The 18,752-nt window shown below is 41.7% G+C and overlaps 1 protein-coding gene across 1 annotated transcript in view; it reads left to right on the top strand.

Annotated features, from left to right (window-relative positions):
- NRXN3 (neurexin 3) overlaps positions 1–18,752 on the top strand; it is a 1,655,134-nt gene that overhangs the window by 874,852 nt on the left and 761,530 nt on the right. Inside the window, exons 11-13 of the mRNA XM_074365185.1 lie at positions 9,204–9,323; positions 17,333–17,714; positions 18,505–18,695. Coding sequence (XP_074221286.1) covers positions 9,204–9,323; positions 17,333–17,714; positions 18,505–18,695 — 693 coding nt within the window. The remainder of the gene's footprint in view (positions 1–9,203; positions 9,324–17,332; positions 17,715–18,504; positions 18,696–18,752) is intronic.

Here is an 18,752-nt window from a genome sequence, read left to right as displayed (position 1 = left end):
GGAGACCATATGTCTTAACTTTTATCTTCAATAAACCTAAGTTAATCAAGAATGATGATCTCATCTTCTCAAAAGCCTTTCAGGGTCCTTATGAGTCATCATGGGTCCTCAGGGTAGAAAGCTCAATGATTGTCCTCAGAGACTGTTGCCACTTTCTTACAGCCTCAAGAGTTTGGTCACTATTTGCTTACTTACAACCGTAGCCCCTTCGTCTGCCCTCAGTGCTGAGAGCAGTCGACTCCCCTGTCCTCTCTGGACTTCACAGAGTTCAGGCGGCTAGAAGTTAATGGGAAGAGCTCTACACGTGCGGTCAGGAAGCCTGGATCCTTGATTTAATATCACACTCTAATAGCTTCGTGACCTTGGGAAATTCACCCGAGCTCTCTGGATCTCATCATAGCCAGCTGGTATAACACACCTCACAGGGTGGCTGGTTGTCACGTTCAAGTAACTAGGGAGGAAATGATCGAGTGTGACATGTTTCATCGTAGTCTGCGGTCCCTTGAGAGCAGAGTCTGAGACGAGGACTTGGGTCAGGTAGTTTATTTAGGAGGGACCCCAAAAGTGGGAATTAAGGGGCAGAGAGAATGAACCTGAAGGAAGAAACATCAATGTGAGTGTCCGCTGTCAAGGTTTCTGCTGTGAGCTGTGTGGAAGTGGGGCAGTGGTGAGTACCTCCAAGAATTGTCTGTCCCAGAGACAGGAGGCTGGGAAACTTATCCATCAGCTTCAGCCCCCCCACTGTTTGTCAGCCCCCCTCCCCTACTTGGTTGTCTTGGGTGCAGGCAAGGACGTCCCTGCTGACTTTGGAGAAGGCCCAAGAGCTGGCCCTGCTTGGGGTGGGGACTGAGGCTGTGTGTGAGGCGGGGTGCAGCAGTGCCTGCTGTGGCTGAGATCTGAGGCTGGCTGAGGGGGCGGTACCAAAGTGCCTCCTGCTGGTGCACGAAAATATGTGGCATATTTACCCTTCACTTAGATTTCCAGTATAAACTTTTAACTTCTTTTGGCTTCATTAGTAGGTCCTATGTGCTAAGACTAGACCCTGGTCTTAGAAATACATTTGAAAAAGCCAAGTGCAGTCAGGTCCTACTTTTCATTAACTCCCCAAATTAGATTTTCTGTTTCATATTTAGCTGTGTTCTCTCATTTCCCCCATATCCTTTACCGGCCTTACCTCTGTCCTCCTCAGATTGCTAGACTGGGACACCCCGGCAGCGTATCCATGATGGAATGGTGAGAACAACTGAGGCTCAGTGGAGCAGACAGACCGACTGGGGGCTGAGTCCCATCACTGTGACTTTGACCTTGTGGCGCTTTGCTCTGTCTCTTTATTTGTAAAGCTGGGTAAATTGTGTCAGCTTCATGTTGCAAACCTAAGTAAGATCACGTATACAGTGTAATTGGTTCCTCCTTCATCCTCATATCTGTTTCCCAGAAGGCTACATTTTCTTTTGATTGGGAAGAAATATATTTAAAAGGAAAACTAGTGTCTTTTGTTTATGTCTGCTGCCTGGTGTCTTTTAGCTTCAAATTTGTCTAATTCACTCAACTGCCAAAATGCAATGTGCTAGTCTCTTCTGCGCCCTTTCTTTTCTTCCTCTACCTTCAGTAAATCTATTGTGTCTTTTACTTGTTCATCCAATTCTGTGCATTCACTTCTTAATTCAATTACATAGATTATTACTATACTGAATACCTTCCCAAATTGGTCCAATTCATTCTACTGCTAACATACAATTTGCATCTCTCTTCTTCTCCCCTTCCATTTCTTATCCAGCCCTCAACCTATCTACTAATTTGTTATTTAATTCATTCAGTTCTATTTACTCACTAGTTTTTTTTCCTAGTATGCCATGCACCTTCTTGGTGTAAGGTCTTCTGCTTAGTTGTTGGGGATTACGAAGGTAGCATGCTCTTCCTCAAAGGACATAGAAGTGGAGGCACTGAATATAAAAAAAAAAAACAAAAACCCTGCAATACAAGGAACAGAGTGATGATTTACAAAATAAAAGTATCGATGAATTACAAGAAGGTGTACACTTCCAGCTGGAAGGGCCAGAGTGGGCTGAGTGGGACTGGGTGAAGGTGGGGGAGCGATGAACGTCCACGAAAGGAGACTAAGGGAAGATGACTTATGCCTTCCTGAATTCCTGTTTCAAGCAAAATAATAATTATCAAGAGTAATTCATTAGACCTTTCAATTCATAATTGGACAGTTTAGAATTACGCTTTTTAGGACAAAAGGGTCAGTTCACAAGGAAACAGACTTAAATTGGGTATTTATCAGGAGGAGGTTAGGGAAGTAGGTCCTAGTGCATATCCTGGTTAAAATCTCTTTAGCTCAATCTCTGTCAGCTTCAAAATCTGTGTCGTTAGTGCTAAGCAGTTAAGCTCACATAATCAGAAAGACTCTAAGGTGAGCGTGTTACATCATCAGAGGAGGCCTTTGTATTAATTATATCACAACAATGGTAGGAAAAGGACCAGTGTATTTTAGAAAGTTAAAAAAAAAAGCAGAATCAGTATCTACAAAAGCATGTTTCTGCCTATCCCTGAGGAAATTGCTCTCATCTCTTGAAAAGTGGCTTCATGGAGAGAGATTATCACAAGAAATCCTGAAACTATTCTCAGCTCTCCCCTCCTGAGCCATGCTGCAAATTTATGACTGATGGTCAAGACTTGGCAGTAAATTGTGGGCAAAATTTTTTTCTCATCTTTTGTGGAGTCATTTGTTCTTTTGGAGATATATCTGCTCTGGATTCATTCCATTTCAAAATTGAAATGCTCCATTCTCCCAGACGAGATGAGCGGGGTCATTTTACACTGTGATCCCAGTTTAGAGATCGTATTGAATGGGCTGCCAGTATTTGCTTTGCAATGTTAGGGCCTCTGGTTGTGCAGGTCCTAAGGCATGGGCTAGAGTGCATAAAGAAACCATGCTGGAAAAAAAGAGAAAGGGAGGGAGGGAGAGGGAAGAGACAGAGAGACAGAGACAGAGAAAGAAAGACGATAGGAATCCAGCAACCTTGCGTCATTCGTAGGCAGAGGTGGCCTAAGGTACAAATTAACACTGTATTAAGAAAATCATGTGAGTTGTGAACTTGGATTCACACTTCTCAGCTGTAGCAAGCTGCCAGGAGATGGTGCCAAGTGAGACTGACGCTAGGTGGGAAAGATGCAAATAACAGAAGCAAGCTTCCCTGGCCAATGGGATCAATCATGTCTTACTTTTTTTGCTATTTCTCTCTTCTCAGTTGAGGGTGCCTCCATCACCCAGGCTCCTAGACAAGATCTGGGAGTCACCGCTGATTCCTCTGTTTCTCTCCCTCACTTCCATTTCGCCTCCCAAGCCAGTTTCCAAGTACTGTTGATCCCACCTCTAGAATGCATCCAGGTCTCACCATTTCCGTGTCTACTGCTACCTCCCTGGCCCAAGTCACTTTCATTTCCTGCCTCTGACAGCTTTCCTGGTACATCTCCTTGTTTCCGTTGTTTGTCTCTTCTGGGCCAGTGCGCCCACAGCAATCACAGTGATTTTTAAGTAAATTGTATCCTGTAATCTCCTTGCTTAAAGCTTCCCAGTGGCTTCCAGGTGCATTTAGATCAGGTTCTGGGCCTCTTGGTATCTGGCTTCTGTCTGCACAGCCACTTCTCTCCTGCCACCCTCTCCCCCTCAGGCACAAGCTCCAGACATAGTAGGCTTCTCTTTGTGTCCCTCAGCAGACTCTTTCTGAGCTTCTGCTCTGACCGTTTCCATGACTTCGGATATTTGCCTGCTTGGCTCCTTCTCTAATGTACCTCCTCAGGGAAGCCTTTCCTAACTATCTCACTTAAAAGCTCTCTATCCGACCAGGTACAGGCCAGAATAGAGAGGCCTTTCTGGAGCATTCTGCAAAGTCGCCAATCCTCTGTTCCCACTCCCCATCCCGGTTACTTCCCATCATATCACCCTGTTTTATCTTCTTCATAGAACTCCACCTTGTCTGAACTGACCTCACGTCCTTTAGTTTATGTTTTATCCTTCACCGTCCCCCACCCCAGAGTAGACTGTGAGCCCTGTAAAGGGGGAGGATGTTATCTGTCTTGTTTACCTCTTCTCTCTCCACACCTAGAATGGTGCCTGCGCCCAGGCCAGTGCTCCTTTAACCCTCGTTAAGTATGTGAATAGACTGTGTGGTATGTGGCCAGGGGTTAGTAAGAGGCTCTGTTACTAACAGAGGAAGCACAGAGTAGAGGATGAGCCACAGGGAAAGGGATGAACAGCCCAGAGACGAACAGGTTGCATGTGGCAGGCCTGATGGCACATGGACTTATTCAAGCCCAGTCAATGTCAGTGGCGTCTTCAGTGGGCTTTAACTAGAAGCAGGTCTCCAGGAGGGAGCATGGGCTCAAGTTCAAGGACTGGGGCACTTGTCTTTCTCCCATGCTGCCTTGGGAGACTTAATGCAAGGCTTCCAGACAGCCTCCTATGCTGTTCACATCTATTGTGGGAAGTATGACAGCTCTTCCTGAGCCCCGAGGGCTCCAGTGAGAGTGCAGTGATCTGTTTGAAATGCTTCACCCAACTGGCTCTAATAAGTAAATGATTTAAATTTTTCTCAAAGAAAAACAAAAATAAGAGTATCAAAACAAAACACCTCTCACTCTATGTTGGGTTGTCAGCCCAAAGAAAACAAGCAAAACTTGAAATTTTGGGGGGACAAATAAGATGCTTCTTTCCTATTTCCCTGTCACCTTCCTTATTTTATACTTTGGTCCGTTTCCTCCTCACCCTTGCTTTTACTTCCCTCATCTCTTCTCTCTGGAGAGGAAGACTGATAAACTAGATGGTGCAGTAGGCTCGTAAAATGTTTGTCACAGCTCAGCTAGCCTAACCTAAGGCGCTGGTGGAAATAAGGTAAGTTTTCTCTTTTTAAATATTTTCGATGTTCTTCAAAGCTAATACCGTCCATCATTTTCCATATTTATTTGCCATATCATCCAGATGTATAATCACATGCATTTCACTAGACCTTTCTAAAGGAGTGAATTTCATACTTTTTATGCATCATAGGAATTTTGATTCATGTGAAACATACTTCCAAGGGAAATCAAGTGATCGTTTCTTTCCCCTTCTTCCACTAATAGAAAGATGTTTGGTGATTATGGTGCAGGAATTTGTCCCCACACTCCTTAGTCCCTGTCCTCCCACCCCAAGCGAAAAAAAAAAGTTTCTTAATGTTATCCACCTGCTTTTGGAAACAGCACTTTGTGACACATGGAAGGAATTTCTACTCCCTGCATATGAGCAAAACCACCTGGTTTAGTTGGTTTGGGCAGATCTTAGAAATATATTGATTGACAAATTATTGAAATATAAGATATTTGGCTATCGTATAGTTTTGTTGCTTATATTGCTCCTGGGGGGAATAAAAAATTCATGTAATGTGAACAGTCTGTTAAAAAAGACAACCAAATAGATTCAAAATAATTAAAATCCAAAGTCCACCTTGTGAAGATGTGTGCCTTTGGTAATGCTCAAATAGAGATTTTTCCCACACACTTCCATTCCCTACCTGCCAAAAGAGGGAACAGTCTGCTAATATCTGTGTCATCTGCCTTCAAGCAATCAGCAATGATTTCTCTCTCAACGGGTATTTTTCTCCTAATTTTTCATTTTGATTTTGTGCTTAGTTCTGGCTTCCATGGGGTTACTGTAGGATAGGTCAAGGGAGCAGTCTAGTCCGAGTCCTTCGTCCATGATTCTCATTCTCTGTCCCCCATTCGTCAGAGACTCTTCTGTGAGACAGGCCTTAACTAAAAGAGATGATGCTGCATGAGTTTGCAGTGAGGCTACAGTTGAGTGGGCATTTGTGTGGTGTTACCCAGAGGATTCATTAAAGACTCTCTATTGTATAGTAATCAATGAGTCAACACTCCGCTTACATAGACTTCTGCATCCCAGAAATCTTCACCTGCAATTTCTCTTCTTTACTCCAGTCATGGGTGTCATGACCTAGGAAATCCAACTATGGGGTGTCAGACAACTTACTTGTTTTCCGTATTTAGATCAAATGTTGATGATCTAAGCAGCCTATAGGGAATCAAAGGGTTGTTCTGTGATCAATATTTATTACTTAAACTACAAAAGAAGGAAACATGCATCTGATACATGCATCCAGTAGGTGCCCACTTGCATATTGCACTTCTCCTCGCTGCTAAAAAAGAAAAAGGACAATGCTGGAAGATTGATAGCTTTGGTGTATTGTTTAAATTTCTCACCAGTTCCATTTTAAACTCCAACTTAAACAGAATTATTTTCTTCTTCTTATTGGGACCATCCTTTACTTTAAGCAAAGAAATCTTTGCGTTCGTTGTTTTACCATGCTACTTTGCTGGCTTTGTGCTTGAATCTGCCAGAGAAATTGTTCTAGGCTACATACCCTTATTTCTAAAAGCTGTCAGTTTGTTTGTTTCAACATTCAACTAGTCTGCATCGTGCATCACTTATCAGTCCATTTTTATGCTTAGGCTACAAATTAAATTTGCTCTTCCCCTCTATTTGAGTGCATTTCCATCTGAATTTAAACATCACTTTTCTTCTAGTGGGACACATTGACCTTTTGGCTTGATTGAAGAGAAATGCCATGGATTCTCCACTTTTGGAGGCTGAGAGTTTTTCAAAAGCTCACTGAAATTTCTCTGTCTTTTGCTTGAAAATAGATACCAAATAGTACTCATTTCCCTGCCGTTTTAAGGAAATGAGTGTGAATCTTTCTACTCTTAGAGTAATGAGAATTATTGGGGTTGGAGTTATAGAACATAACCCAGCAGGAGGGCATGAGAGGTTTCAGGTCCCCCCACCCCCCCATTTTTGGTCATAGGCCATCACATCCCAAAGTTTTAGAGTCAAGATTTGAATTTGACCATAGTGGACATTTCAAGGACTCCAGAAATACCTGCAGCATTTAAGACATTCTGGGCTGAGGCAAAGCTCAGTTAACATCTCTGTGGCTAATATGGCACTCGTGTAGCAAAGTCCTAAAACTGACTTTGTGTTAGTGTTTCTCCCTCTTCTCTTGTCCCCAGTCCTAGACATTAAGTGATGTGCAAAAATTTTCTAAAAAACAGATGCCACTTAAGGAGCTCTTTAAATTACCTGTATTTGTAGCAATTCTGCCTCTAAAGCCAGTATTTTCCACATCTCTCTTTACGTTCTTCTTTCTTATTGAAGCATTTGCTTGTAGAATAAAGAGGATAAAAGCATGAAAAAACAAAGGCAGGTTTGTTTCTTCTGAGAGCATCTGTCCTTGCTTTAAAGGACCTGCATTTTCTCCCGGTGCTCACACAGTTTGCTGTTGCGAAGGAGACAGTTGTATCAATCTGAAACCTGAATTAAATAAGAAAATAAACAGTGCTGTCCAATCAGCCGAAATGTAGGGAAAAGTCTGTCATAATGCGTACATTTTAAACATTAGATACAGGCATACTCGCAAAGAGAGGCTGAGATTGAATATTAAGTGATTTGTTATAGAATTCTTTTTTTCTCTTAAGATTCATTGGTCTCATGGCATCATTACTCAACTCTGGGTGTTTTTGGTCCATTCTAACTTTCTTCACTGACCTCTCAGGATTTCTATAAGTTTGGATTGCAGTTGGGGTATAAGTACATTCTAAAAAATACTAAACACAAATGACCTGCTGAATACCTTCTGATTAAAATAAACCTTTCCACTTTGAAAGCCTGTTTATTTTCCAAGGAGGAAATCTCCCCAAACTTCAGCTACTATCAGAACCCTTATAACCAGCACTGAATAGGAGCACTAATTACTCAGAATTAAAGGGCACAGTTTAAAACTACCCAGCTCAACAGATCTCTATCCAAGTGATGCTCTTTTTCCCTCTTCTCCCCTAAACAGTATGTAATTTGGTCTTGGAGGTAAAGGAGAGGGGAGAGTGGCTAATAAAAGGTATATAATAAAAATTTCAAAATTACTTGAAGATGTATTATTGCCTTTATTTGATGGTTTCCAATGATCTAGGTAGACATCAGTTATTCAGTAAACACTCATTAAAGCAGCTGCTACGTACCTGGCCCTGTATTCCTCTATGTTGGAGCCAAGTGTGCGGTCTTCTGAAATATTACAGATGCATAACATCCATAGAGATGTGTTGCCCAGTTACATATTTCATCTGTTTTTTGTTTTTACAAATTATTTCCAGAACTAAGGCTTTCCATATATTGACGGACTAATCCAGGAAGATTTAAGGGGCATCCTCCTTCATGGGATCAGCTGTCCCTGTAGAGAGAGCAAACTTGGCCTAAGTTTTCTGGTTCTTTGCAGCCTTTGTCTTTAAACTTACATCTCAGTTCAATGGCAAGTGAAACGTAACACCCCCTCCACCCCATCACTAACTGAATTGTTTTAATACCTTGGTGTTTATCTTGCCAGCTTTTGCGCCTAAATGCTGTCATTCCTTATTGCATCTGAGTCTTCCTAGGGTTCACTTGAACATCTTGAACATTATCTCAAGTATCTTGATTATGGATCTTTGGAGACAACTTGATTGATTCCTTTGCTTAGTGGCACGTTTCACTGAATATAAGCCTGGGGCCCGTCACATTCCCTTCAGGAGCATTATTTCTAGTGGGGTTTAAACCGTAGCACTATGATTGTTGTGACAGTTACCGTTGTGATTTCTGTGGTCACTGCATTCTGATAAGACCACGGGTTAATGGAAATGTCAAGTTCAAAGCACATATCGCAGAACTCTTTTTTCCATCCAATTGGTGGATACTCTTCAAAAGCCAAACTGGTGTAATATGCCTACCTGACCAAACGAGTATGAAGAAATGGCTGACGAATTTCCTGTATCTTCAAGAAATTCGTCTGAAGTCTAAGATTTGGGGAAACAAAATGACAGCTGACTACTATTTCCTGTAAATGTTCACTTAATGCCATTGGCATTTTAAATGTCTTGTATCTATAGTTAAAGGAGAGCACTTATGTGTTATTGTCCATTACGTTTCAATTGAGATTGTGCATTTGGGGACTACTGCGGAAGACCCTGTTGGACCCGTGTAACTCAGATGGACTTTGGAGGGATATGATTCCTTGAATGCTACTGGGTCATGTGCACCAGTGTGGCTTTGACAACTCTGATTTGCCATGAGTGTGACTTTCAGCATTGATTCTAACTTTGACACTTACCACCGCCCCTAGGCAAAGGACCAGAGACCCTGTATGCAGGGCAGAAGCTCAATGACAACGAATGGCACACCGTTCGGGTGGTGCGGCGAGGAAAAAGCCTTAAGTTGACCGTGGACGATGACGTGGCTGAGGGTGAGTACAGCCATAGTGAAATCTGTCTCTCTTTGCTCTCATCCTCCTCTTGGTCATTCAGGGAAGAAAGGCTTTTTTTTTTTTTCTCCAAAACCTTTTATTTTGCTGAACGGAAGTCATATATCTTGCTCTCTGTTGACAAGCTCAGGTAGGCTAAGAAGATCTTCCTCTATGTTTTCATAATCCCTTGTCATTGATCTGCATTGTAGAACGTATCCACTACTGTGATTACATACATCCTTAGGCATAGTGTATGTGTCTGGAGAACAGATGTAGAGGTCTACAGATCCTTCTGTTATTCAGTTATTTGAACCCAATTTACCAGTCATCGTCCTATGTGCCGGTTCCTTCCCTTAATGAATGAGTCACTCTGCAGGAGAGGGAGATGGAGAAGCCAGAAATCCGGAACATTATGGTACAGTTAAGTACCTAGAGCTGTGTATGATACTTAGAAGGTGCTGAATAATTATTCATTTATTTAATAACTTAATCATTATTAATTAAGTTACCTACTCTGTACTAAGCACTGCTTTAGAAGGCACTGGGAATATGGTGATAAACAGGCAAGTCCTTGGTCTGGTGGAATTTGCATTCTAGGAGGGCGAGGAATAAGTGGATAAATCCATGCATATGTAAAGGAATATTCAGAGCCTCACACGAGCAGTAAGTATCTCGTGACAGCCTGTTGTATGTCAGCTGTGTGCTAGGACTGTAGGAGATACAAAGGAAGCTCACAAGACTACCTGTTTCCTCAAACAGTGAGCCAGTTTTGTAGATTAGATAGGACTCGGGTATTTGAAAAATAAAACAGGGACTATGTAATGAGATTCTAATTTGGGTGGATAAGATCATAATTGTCAATCAGAAGAGAAAATTATCAATTTGGGCTGGAGAAATCTAGAGTGGTTTATAAAGGGTGATCTTTAGGCAGAATTTGGTGGGCAGTTTATTAAGGTCTAGGAAGGGAGAGCGGGGACATCTTCAAGCACATCTTACACGCTGCATTCTGTAAGTTAATACTCTCCAATGTACACTTCTAGAGCAGTGCTTGTGTGTTACACAGACTTCTTGTCCACGTGGGAAAGGAAGCCTCGGGGCAGCACAGGAATTACATGGGACACTGCTGGCATCAGGAGACCTGGGCCTGGATGCTAATTCTCTGCAGGACGTTGGGAAAGTCACTTACCTTTTCTGCACCTGTCAAATGAATTCAGGGGCCTAAGCCATTGCAGCAATGTCTCCCATGAGTAAGACACTCAGATTATAGTCAGAGGCCCTGGGGTTTAGTACAGTCATTGTCATTGAAATGCTTTATACCTTTGGGATAAATATACTAAACCCCATTTTCCTCATTTCCTTGTTTTTAAACTTGAAATTCTATTACTGCTGAAGTATTTTTAGCATAAACTTTCTGCAATCTTGGGTTCTGTACTTTAATTTTATAATCATGAGCCTGAGCTTCTATGCTTCTGGAGTAAGGAATTATAGTGAGCCATGTATGTGTGTGCAGACAGGAGTACGTGTGCGTGGAAGTCGTGGAGGAGAGTCTGTGGACAGAGGGAGATCATTTCACTTGTGTCCAGCACCTAGCTGCTGTTAGATCCTGGGTTAGCTGTTTTACATATATCACCTTCTTTAATCTTCCGTCGTGTACCCTTGCCTTGCAAATTAAGTGTTCCTATTATCATTTTACGTCGAGGGAACGTGAACTTACAGGGAGTTGTGTAATTAAGCTCCAAATTCATGTCTGTGTGATTTGACCAAACCAAGCTGCTTGTTAGACTTCATAATTCATCATAAGAAAACGATGTATCTTACACTATAGGTAAAATATAATGGAATAGATTGAGGTGAGGTGAGGAATACATGTCAGTAGGTAGACAACAATACCCATCCTTTCCCCTCCCAAAACGAAGACAAACAGAATTACAACTATCCAAAACCCTCCAGTTGTACGTAGACATAACTTAGTAGTGGGAGGTAAAGTTGCTGTTCTATGTGCCTGAAGGGTAGATTAGCTTTGGGTAATGAGTGTAAGCAAAGAGGCATAGAAATGGTTGGAAGCTTTAGAACCCACAGCCAACCTGCATTAATTATTTGAGAGCTCCCCATATAGCGTTAGTGCAGACAGGAGCCTACAAAGGCAGTAGCAATACATCCCCCATCCCTTGCTAACCCCTCTGCGTTTGGCCCAGGAAAGCCAACAGCGATGCTACTTACAGCATGTTTTGAATAAGCAGCCACTAGATGGCAGCCTCACCCCAATCTCGCCCAACAACGAGTTCCTTTTATTTCCGCAGGGAAATTATATGCCCTGAAAGCGATGGTCATAAAGAACTGCAGGACTGAGGGTACAGTAATGTGTATTGCCTTCCTCAGTCTTATTCTTTTATAGAAACTTCAGAACAAAAGTAATTATAAAGTGTGCTTTCTCTTACCACTAATAATTAAAAAGCAGGATTAAACATGGATGCCCAAGTCATCCATTTGATATTTGAAATTAATGAAGCGCTTTCCTTTCCTGCCTCACCCCCTACCTTGCTGTTGATGGAAAAAAGCAGCCATAAAGATACAGAAATTTGGTAGAAGAAAAGAGCTGTTTCACTTATGAGCCACAACCTTGGATTGCTTCTTACAGTGATAAGGGGCTTGGGAATTTTAATTTTAGCTCACAGATGTCATAAAATCAGGCAGTGAAACCAAAATACCACACAGTCCTCAGGCTATTAAATAGTATCTTACTGGCTTATTTTGTAATACCTTTCATGCTGTTAAATGTCCCCTGGGATGTCAAATTTTCAGCTAGTTTGTAGAAATGCTGCAAAGAATAGGTCAGACTCATAAGAAATCAAAAGCAAGGAAAGAAGTAGTCCTCAGCCTGGTGGTTTTCATTTATTGTAATATAATCTATTCCTGGAAAAAGATTAAGTTCAGATGACCGTTAATAAGGATGGATTGATTAATTGATTGATTGAGCTGGATTTCTGTTACAAAGAATAAATGGAAAGGACACCTCACTTGGGCTGTGCTCCTCAGCATTGGGACCTAATGCTGCAGGAACCACCCACTCCACGCAGAATTTCTTGCTAGTTCAGAAATTCACCCTTATTTTGACTCCTCTGAGCCACACTGACTTTTCCCTTTCCTTCCCTCACCCTGCACGGCACATACAGCACCGAGCAGTAAAATGTCATTTTCCAAGGAAAGCGTGTTTCTCACGTTAGTAAAAACACGATGAGATTGATTTAGGAAATATTAGGTTAAACAAAATGAAGGTAGCCTTCTTCACTGAAGGACTTACTAGGAGCCTTTAATATATTAATACACATTGCTCATCTCCAATAATTATGTGTGCAGTGTTTGCCCAATATATTTGGCTCAAGGACTTTTTTTTATTATGAAAGTATTTTACAGCATACACTTTTGAAAATGGGGAAAAGGCTGTGAGTGTGGCTGGAGAATTGTGGGTAAAATGTGCTTTCTTTACCAAGACTTTATAAGCCTTTGTTTTCTTAATTCCTCTCCCCAGCCTAGGAGCCAGGGGAGGTTAAGTTGCCTCCTCTAAGCCTTTCCCTTGGTTTCTTTGCTAAGCTCTCAGTGTTGGCTGGCTCTCACTGTTGACTGCAAAGCAGTTGTCTCAGATACAGCCTCCTTCCCTAGATGTAAGGGATGCTTGCTGATCCCAGGCCTCTCTGCCAAACACTGCGGGGCACACGGAAGAGGCAAGAAGTGGTCTCTACTTAGAAAGAACTTGGGTTCTGGTAAAAGAGAGAAAACAGTAACTGAAGGCACCAGGAGATTCTTAACACACTTCAGAGAAAAGGGAAAAATGAAAGCCGCATGTTAGTAATAGTTCCCACTTTGAGCTCTAGACACCGTTCTGAGCACTTAATATGCACTGGTACATTTTATCCTGATACCTTCATCCCAGTTTCACAGACGGGAAACTGAGGCACAGAAAAGTTATATAACCTAGGAGTTCCAGCCTCAGAGTCTAGATGCTCTTCCATTTAATTTTATTTATTTTTAAAAAAATTTATTGAAGTATAGTTGGCTTACAATGTTGAGTTAATTTCTGATATATAGCATAGTGATTCAGTTATACATATAGATCTATATTCCTTTTCATATAGGCTATTACAAGGTATTGAATATGGTTCCCTGTGTTCTACAGTGGGACCTTGCTGTTTATCTGTTTTATGTAGAGCAGTTAGTGTCTGCAAATCCCGAACTCCCAGTTTATCCCTCCAGTTTTTGTTCTCATCAGACTTCAGTACTCTAAGGGCTTGCCTGTAAACTGCTTGCTGGCCGTCAGTGAAACCTGGGAGTGCATGTGCGAAGAGGGACCAAGGTGACATGGCTGTTCCGGGGAAGGGGCTGGCTGTATTACCCGTGCATTAGACGGAATGACAGTAGAACTCTTGGCCCCTGGAAAGGAGTGTGAACTCATCACAGCAACTTCTTCGTGAAAATGTCACCAGTTAAATTCCACCTGCAGCTGTTCTTGGACAACACTGTAAGGAATGTCAAGCTGTTTGTCCCACAGCAGCGTGGTGTACAAGAGAGCTGGGCTTTTGAATGAAACACACCTGAGTTCAGTTTGTGGGTGTCTACCATTTATAACCTGTATGAACTTTGATCAAATTGCTTAACCTCTCTAAGCCAAGTATCGTCACCTCTAAAACAAGGTGGTGATGCCTGTCTACCATTTTACCCATGATAGTGGCATTTGATGGTGGTTATGAAGAGCCCAGCATGGTGCCTGACATATAGGGACTATTCAGGAGTCTTGGTTTTTCCTGGTTATTTTTGTCTCAAGTTATTCCTCTTTCCCCTGAAATTTGGAAGCAACTGCTGTGAAGCATGCATACAGTCTCCTTTTAAGTGGGAGGAGTTTTAGTTTACAGAGAGCAGTCGGAAGAGATGAGTGACATGGTTCTTGGTTACTAATACTGATTAGGAGATACACAGGCTTTAAAAAATATTTGTTTGCTTCATTTGGCACAAATTTCAAAGTTGAAGCAATCTCTTCAATGCTTTTTCCAGGTGCAATAGCATACTTTTTTTTGAAACCTCCATCTTTAGCCAAGGGAATTCCTTTAGCACTCAATGAAGCCAATTCCTTTTCTAATTTGGCCACATGTCACCTTCTCCGCTCCCCCCGCCTCCTCCCCTAACTTCTAGTTGAAACTCTCGGAGTCACCCTAAACTTTAAATCAGTCTGTGTCCCTAGGCTACGTTCTTAAATTTCATTATTAGCTTCCCTTTTCTTACCAAGCCTTTCTTATCCAAGCCTTTCTTCATTCTCTCTTCTATCTCAGTCAACACTGTTCATGATTTTCTTGCTTTATGAAGTTCACATTCTAGTGAGCAGAATTTCCTAAACCCTCAAGTCTAGAGGCCAGTTTATCCATAATTTCTGTAAAAACTCCCAATTGACTTTAAAATGATCTCCTCAGGTTCCTTTTGGAACGCTAGTCTTCACCAGGGATCACCTCGTTATCACCTCTTAGTTCTCATCACTGATATATTTTTAAATTTTTTTTTGCTGTAAAATAGGAATTGGCATGACTCCCCACATCCTCATAGTTCAGTTCCTGTGTCCTCATTGAGACTGGCTGTAATTTCCCCCTTCCCCATCGTTTTCCATCCGGTCTCAGCCCCCAGTCTCCAGGCCTAGTGTGAACATCTGTAGCCAAACTGACTTTGGGTATTTGTTTCAGTCACTTCATTGATTAGAGCCTGTGGACTTAGGTTATGCTAGTTTGCATTTTCATGACCAGTCTAATTTTCAATACTAAGTGATTTTATGCAGTAATTCTTTCTTCTAGTTATTCAGTTGTTAGCAGATTTATGTTGCATCTTGATTTTTGTTCTATTACAATTTTGTATTTAAGTTAACCAACATCATTAGTTTATTTCTACTTATATTAAGAGAATGATTTGTCACTAGTTGTCAAAACACCACATAGAAGCTCATAAAATGTAAATTTGATTATTGTGCTTATGAGCAATTCTTTGAATTAGGTCTGAGTATGCTCCCAGAGAGATGAAATTAATATTGAGCATCCATGGGTGTGATCTGGTTATATATCCCAGATATTGAAGTTGAAGGAAACCAAGAAAATATGACCCCCTTCCCTTCTTTTATTTTTGTCACTTGAGTTCTGCATCAATCGAGAAAAGCAAATGCAAGGCTGGTGGAAATCAAATATCATTTTTATTACTGACAACACTGATGGTGAAAAATGTGGTTTACAGGTACTGAACTTCAGAATTAGAATTGCCCACTCAAACACTAATTCGGGACTCGGGTAGGCATCTCTACTGAAGCAAGGCTAGCTCCTCTAATACCCAGGCTGTGCATGAATGAGTGGGGTAAACTGGGTGTTTCTTGAAGGCAGCTTGCTCCCCTGAGGGACATGACAGAGCTGAGCTATGCACATACGGTTCTCTTTGCAGGCTGTCCTTACTCTTTCAGATTTTGTCACTCCTTTTTCTTTGGAAAGCTGTAAATGAGAGAGTTAAGAGATGTAGGAGCTTCTTGTTAGTGGAATTTCTTTAAAGAGGAAGGTACCAACAGGAGAGGGCCAGAAGAGGGAAATTTCTGCTCCTTCTTACCACGGGGGCATTAGGACATGGTTTGTTAAATTTTAATATGATTTATTAAAGTAAATGCTGGGAGGGAGCCACCTTCTACTCCGGCCACACTAATGCTATTTTTCTCCACTTTTGTTAATAATATTTCTAGTCTCTCTGTATTTATTTCAAGCCCTCATTACTCCTGCCCCAGCCACTCACTATTTGTAGGTAAATCAGATAAGGAGAGGTCTAATAGTTAATTTCTTTTAGCTGGAGATCCTTTAGTTGCACACGAGACACCCAACCCAAATGGTTTAAGCGTAAGAGGGAATCTGTTACCATGTAAGTTTTAAAAGTCCAGATTTGGTCGGCTGAATCCAGGTCTTCAAATGACATCATTCTGCAGAAGCCCTTTCTCTCCATTTTTCGGTTGTTTCCTGGGAGGGCTATTTCATCAGGCAGGCCCAATCCCCCTGGTTATCACATGGTCTCCAGAGGCCCTGGGTTTTTGTCTTACCTCTTCAGAAAGCCTTATTTGCAAAGAGCGTATCTTTCATAAGTGTTCCAGCAAAATCCCTGGGGGTGAATATTACTGGACCAGCTTGGGTTGCTGCTAATTCAGTGGTTCTAAAGGTGGTTCCTAGACCAGCCACATAAGCATCACCTTGGAACTTGGAGATGCAGATTCTCAGGCTGCACCCCAGACTTTTGCGGACTGTGTGATTCAGATGCATGCTGAAGTCTGAAGACCACTGTGTTAGTTCACAGACTGTGCTCTATGGCTAGAGGTGTAAAAATACATTGGGCGGTTCAGTCTGGGTGGCTTGATTACTTCAGGAGCTGGGATGGGGTCACCTTCGTCCAGCCAAGATGGTTTAAAGGTGAAGTGGGGGAGGGTAGCTTCCCAAAGGAAAAGTAGGTGTTATTATCAGAAAAAGCAACAGTTGCTGGTCAGATAAAATTAACACATTTCTACAATACAACCTTTTCCGCAAGTACTGGGTGATGAATTATTGCACCAAGAAATACTTGGTAATGAATGCCTAAGGCTTGCTTGTTTTATCTTTGCAAGGGTTAGGGCAATAAAACCTTTTCTTCTTATAGTATGTATTGGTACCCAGTTATTTTCCTGAATGGCGAAAACTAATAGTTTGATCCTTTAACTTGAATTAGCCACCATCTCATATTTTCCTTTATGTGATAGGGCGTTCAGAGCAGCTGCACTGGATGCAGGGCACATAACTTGGACAGGGCCAGTGATCAGCTCTCCCACTGGGGCCAAGTCAGACATATACAATATTGAGTATTTTTGTTTCTGGAACTGAATATTTTGTGTGGAAACAAATTAGACCTAAAAGATGGAGTAGGGGTGCTGTGACAAAGCACAACAACTCTTCCTGTTTGTGTCTCCCCTATGATTTTCATAGGTACAATGGTGGGAGACCATACTCGCTTGGAATTCCACAACATTGAAACTGGGATCATGACCGAGAAACGGTACATCTCCGTCGTCCCGTCCAGTTTCATTGGCCACTTGCAGAGCCTCATGTTTAATGGGATGCTCTACATTGACTTGTGCAAAAATGGAGACATTGATTACTGTGAACTGAAGGCTCGTTTTGGACTGAGGAACATCATCGCTGACCCTGTCACCTTCAAGACCAAGAGCAGCTACCTGAGCCTGGCCACCCTCCAGGCCTATACCTCTATGCACCTCTTCTTCCAGTTCAAGACCACCTCTGCTGATGGCTTCATCCTCTTCAATAGTGGTGATGGCAATGACTTCATTGCTGTTGAGCTAGTCAAGGGGTAAGTGGGAGAGAGCACACAGTTCATGCTGGATATCTTAGCTCAAGCCCTGCATGAAATATGGGCATGAAGTGTCCATTCTACTCTCTACCCTCTATTCCTGATATATGCTCTCATCTTCATTGATTAAAAATATCTCTGTAATGATTAAGTCTAGAAGGGAGAGAAATTAATGAGTTTATTTAAAGATCTTCTCCTAACTCAATACTATCAGGCTTTTTACTATGAAATGTGGTCCTTTAAACCTATGATAAAAAAGCTTTTTTTTTCTTTTTCTTTGCAAAAGAGGGATGTGGGATGTATTGCATCTACTTCTGGGACAGTATAATACAACTATCAAATTTATAGGAAGAAATGAAATATAGATATTTTCAGGACTACTATTAGCCCAAATATGCAGATTTTAAAAAGCTGTTCTTGTTTCAAGATACTTTACTACTATGTTGGGAAATAGTCAAAACAGAAGCAAAAAAACAGAACCCCCCCCCAAACACATCTATGATTGACTGTGAATTTAAATGTTGCCTCCTAGTGTTTTGAAGTGTACCGCCTGTGTAGTCTGGAGTTTTGTTAGGTAGTGTTAAAGAAACAGATTCAATGAGTATAGAGTTAAAGTGAAGTCTGGTAGAACAGGATCTGACTATTCTTGTATTCCTAAATCAAGCTTAATTTTCTTGTATGACGCCAGTCTAGCTTGGGGGATTTGAAGCTCCCGATGTCAGTTATATACACGTTGCATTAAACCACTCCAGGGAATCTAAAGTCATCGAGTGCTTGTGGTCCCTCACAGGTACATACACTACGTGTTTGACCTCGGAAATGGTCCCAATGTGATCAAAGGCAATAGTGACCGTCCCCTAAATGACAACCAATGGCACAACGTCGTCATCACCCGGGACAACAGTAACACCCACAGCCTGAAAGTGGATACTAAGGTGGTCACTCAGGTTATCAATGGTGCCAAAAATCTGGACTTGAAAGGTAAACCTTGTAAAGAAGTTTATCCTTTTTAGAGCATGTCTTACAATTGAAAGGCTG

Source organism: Camelus bactrianus, chromosome 6 (assembly GCF_048773025.1).
Source record: "Camelus bactrianus isolate YW-2024 breed Bactrian camel chromosome 6, ASM4877302v1, whole genome shotgun sequence".
Lineage (NCBI taxonomy): Eukaryota > Metazoa > Chordata > Mammalia > Artiodactyla > Camelidae > Camelus > Camelus bactrianus.
This window is presented reverse-complemented; position numbering and strand designations above follow the sequence as displayed.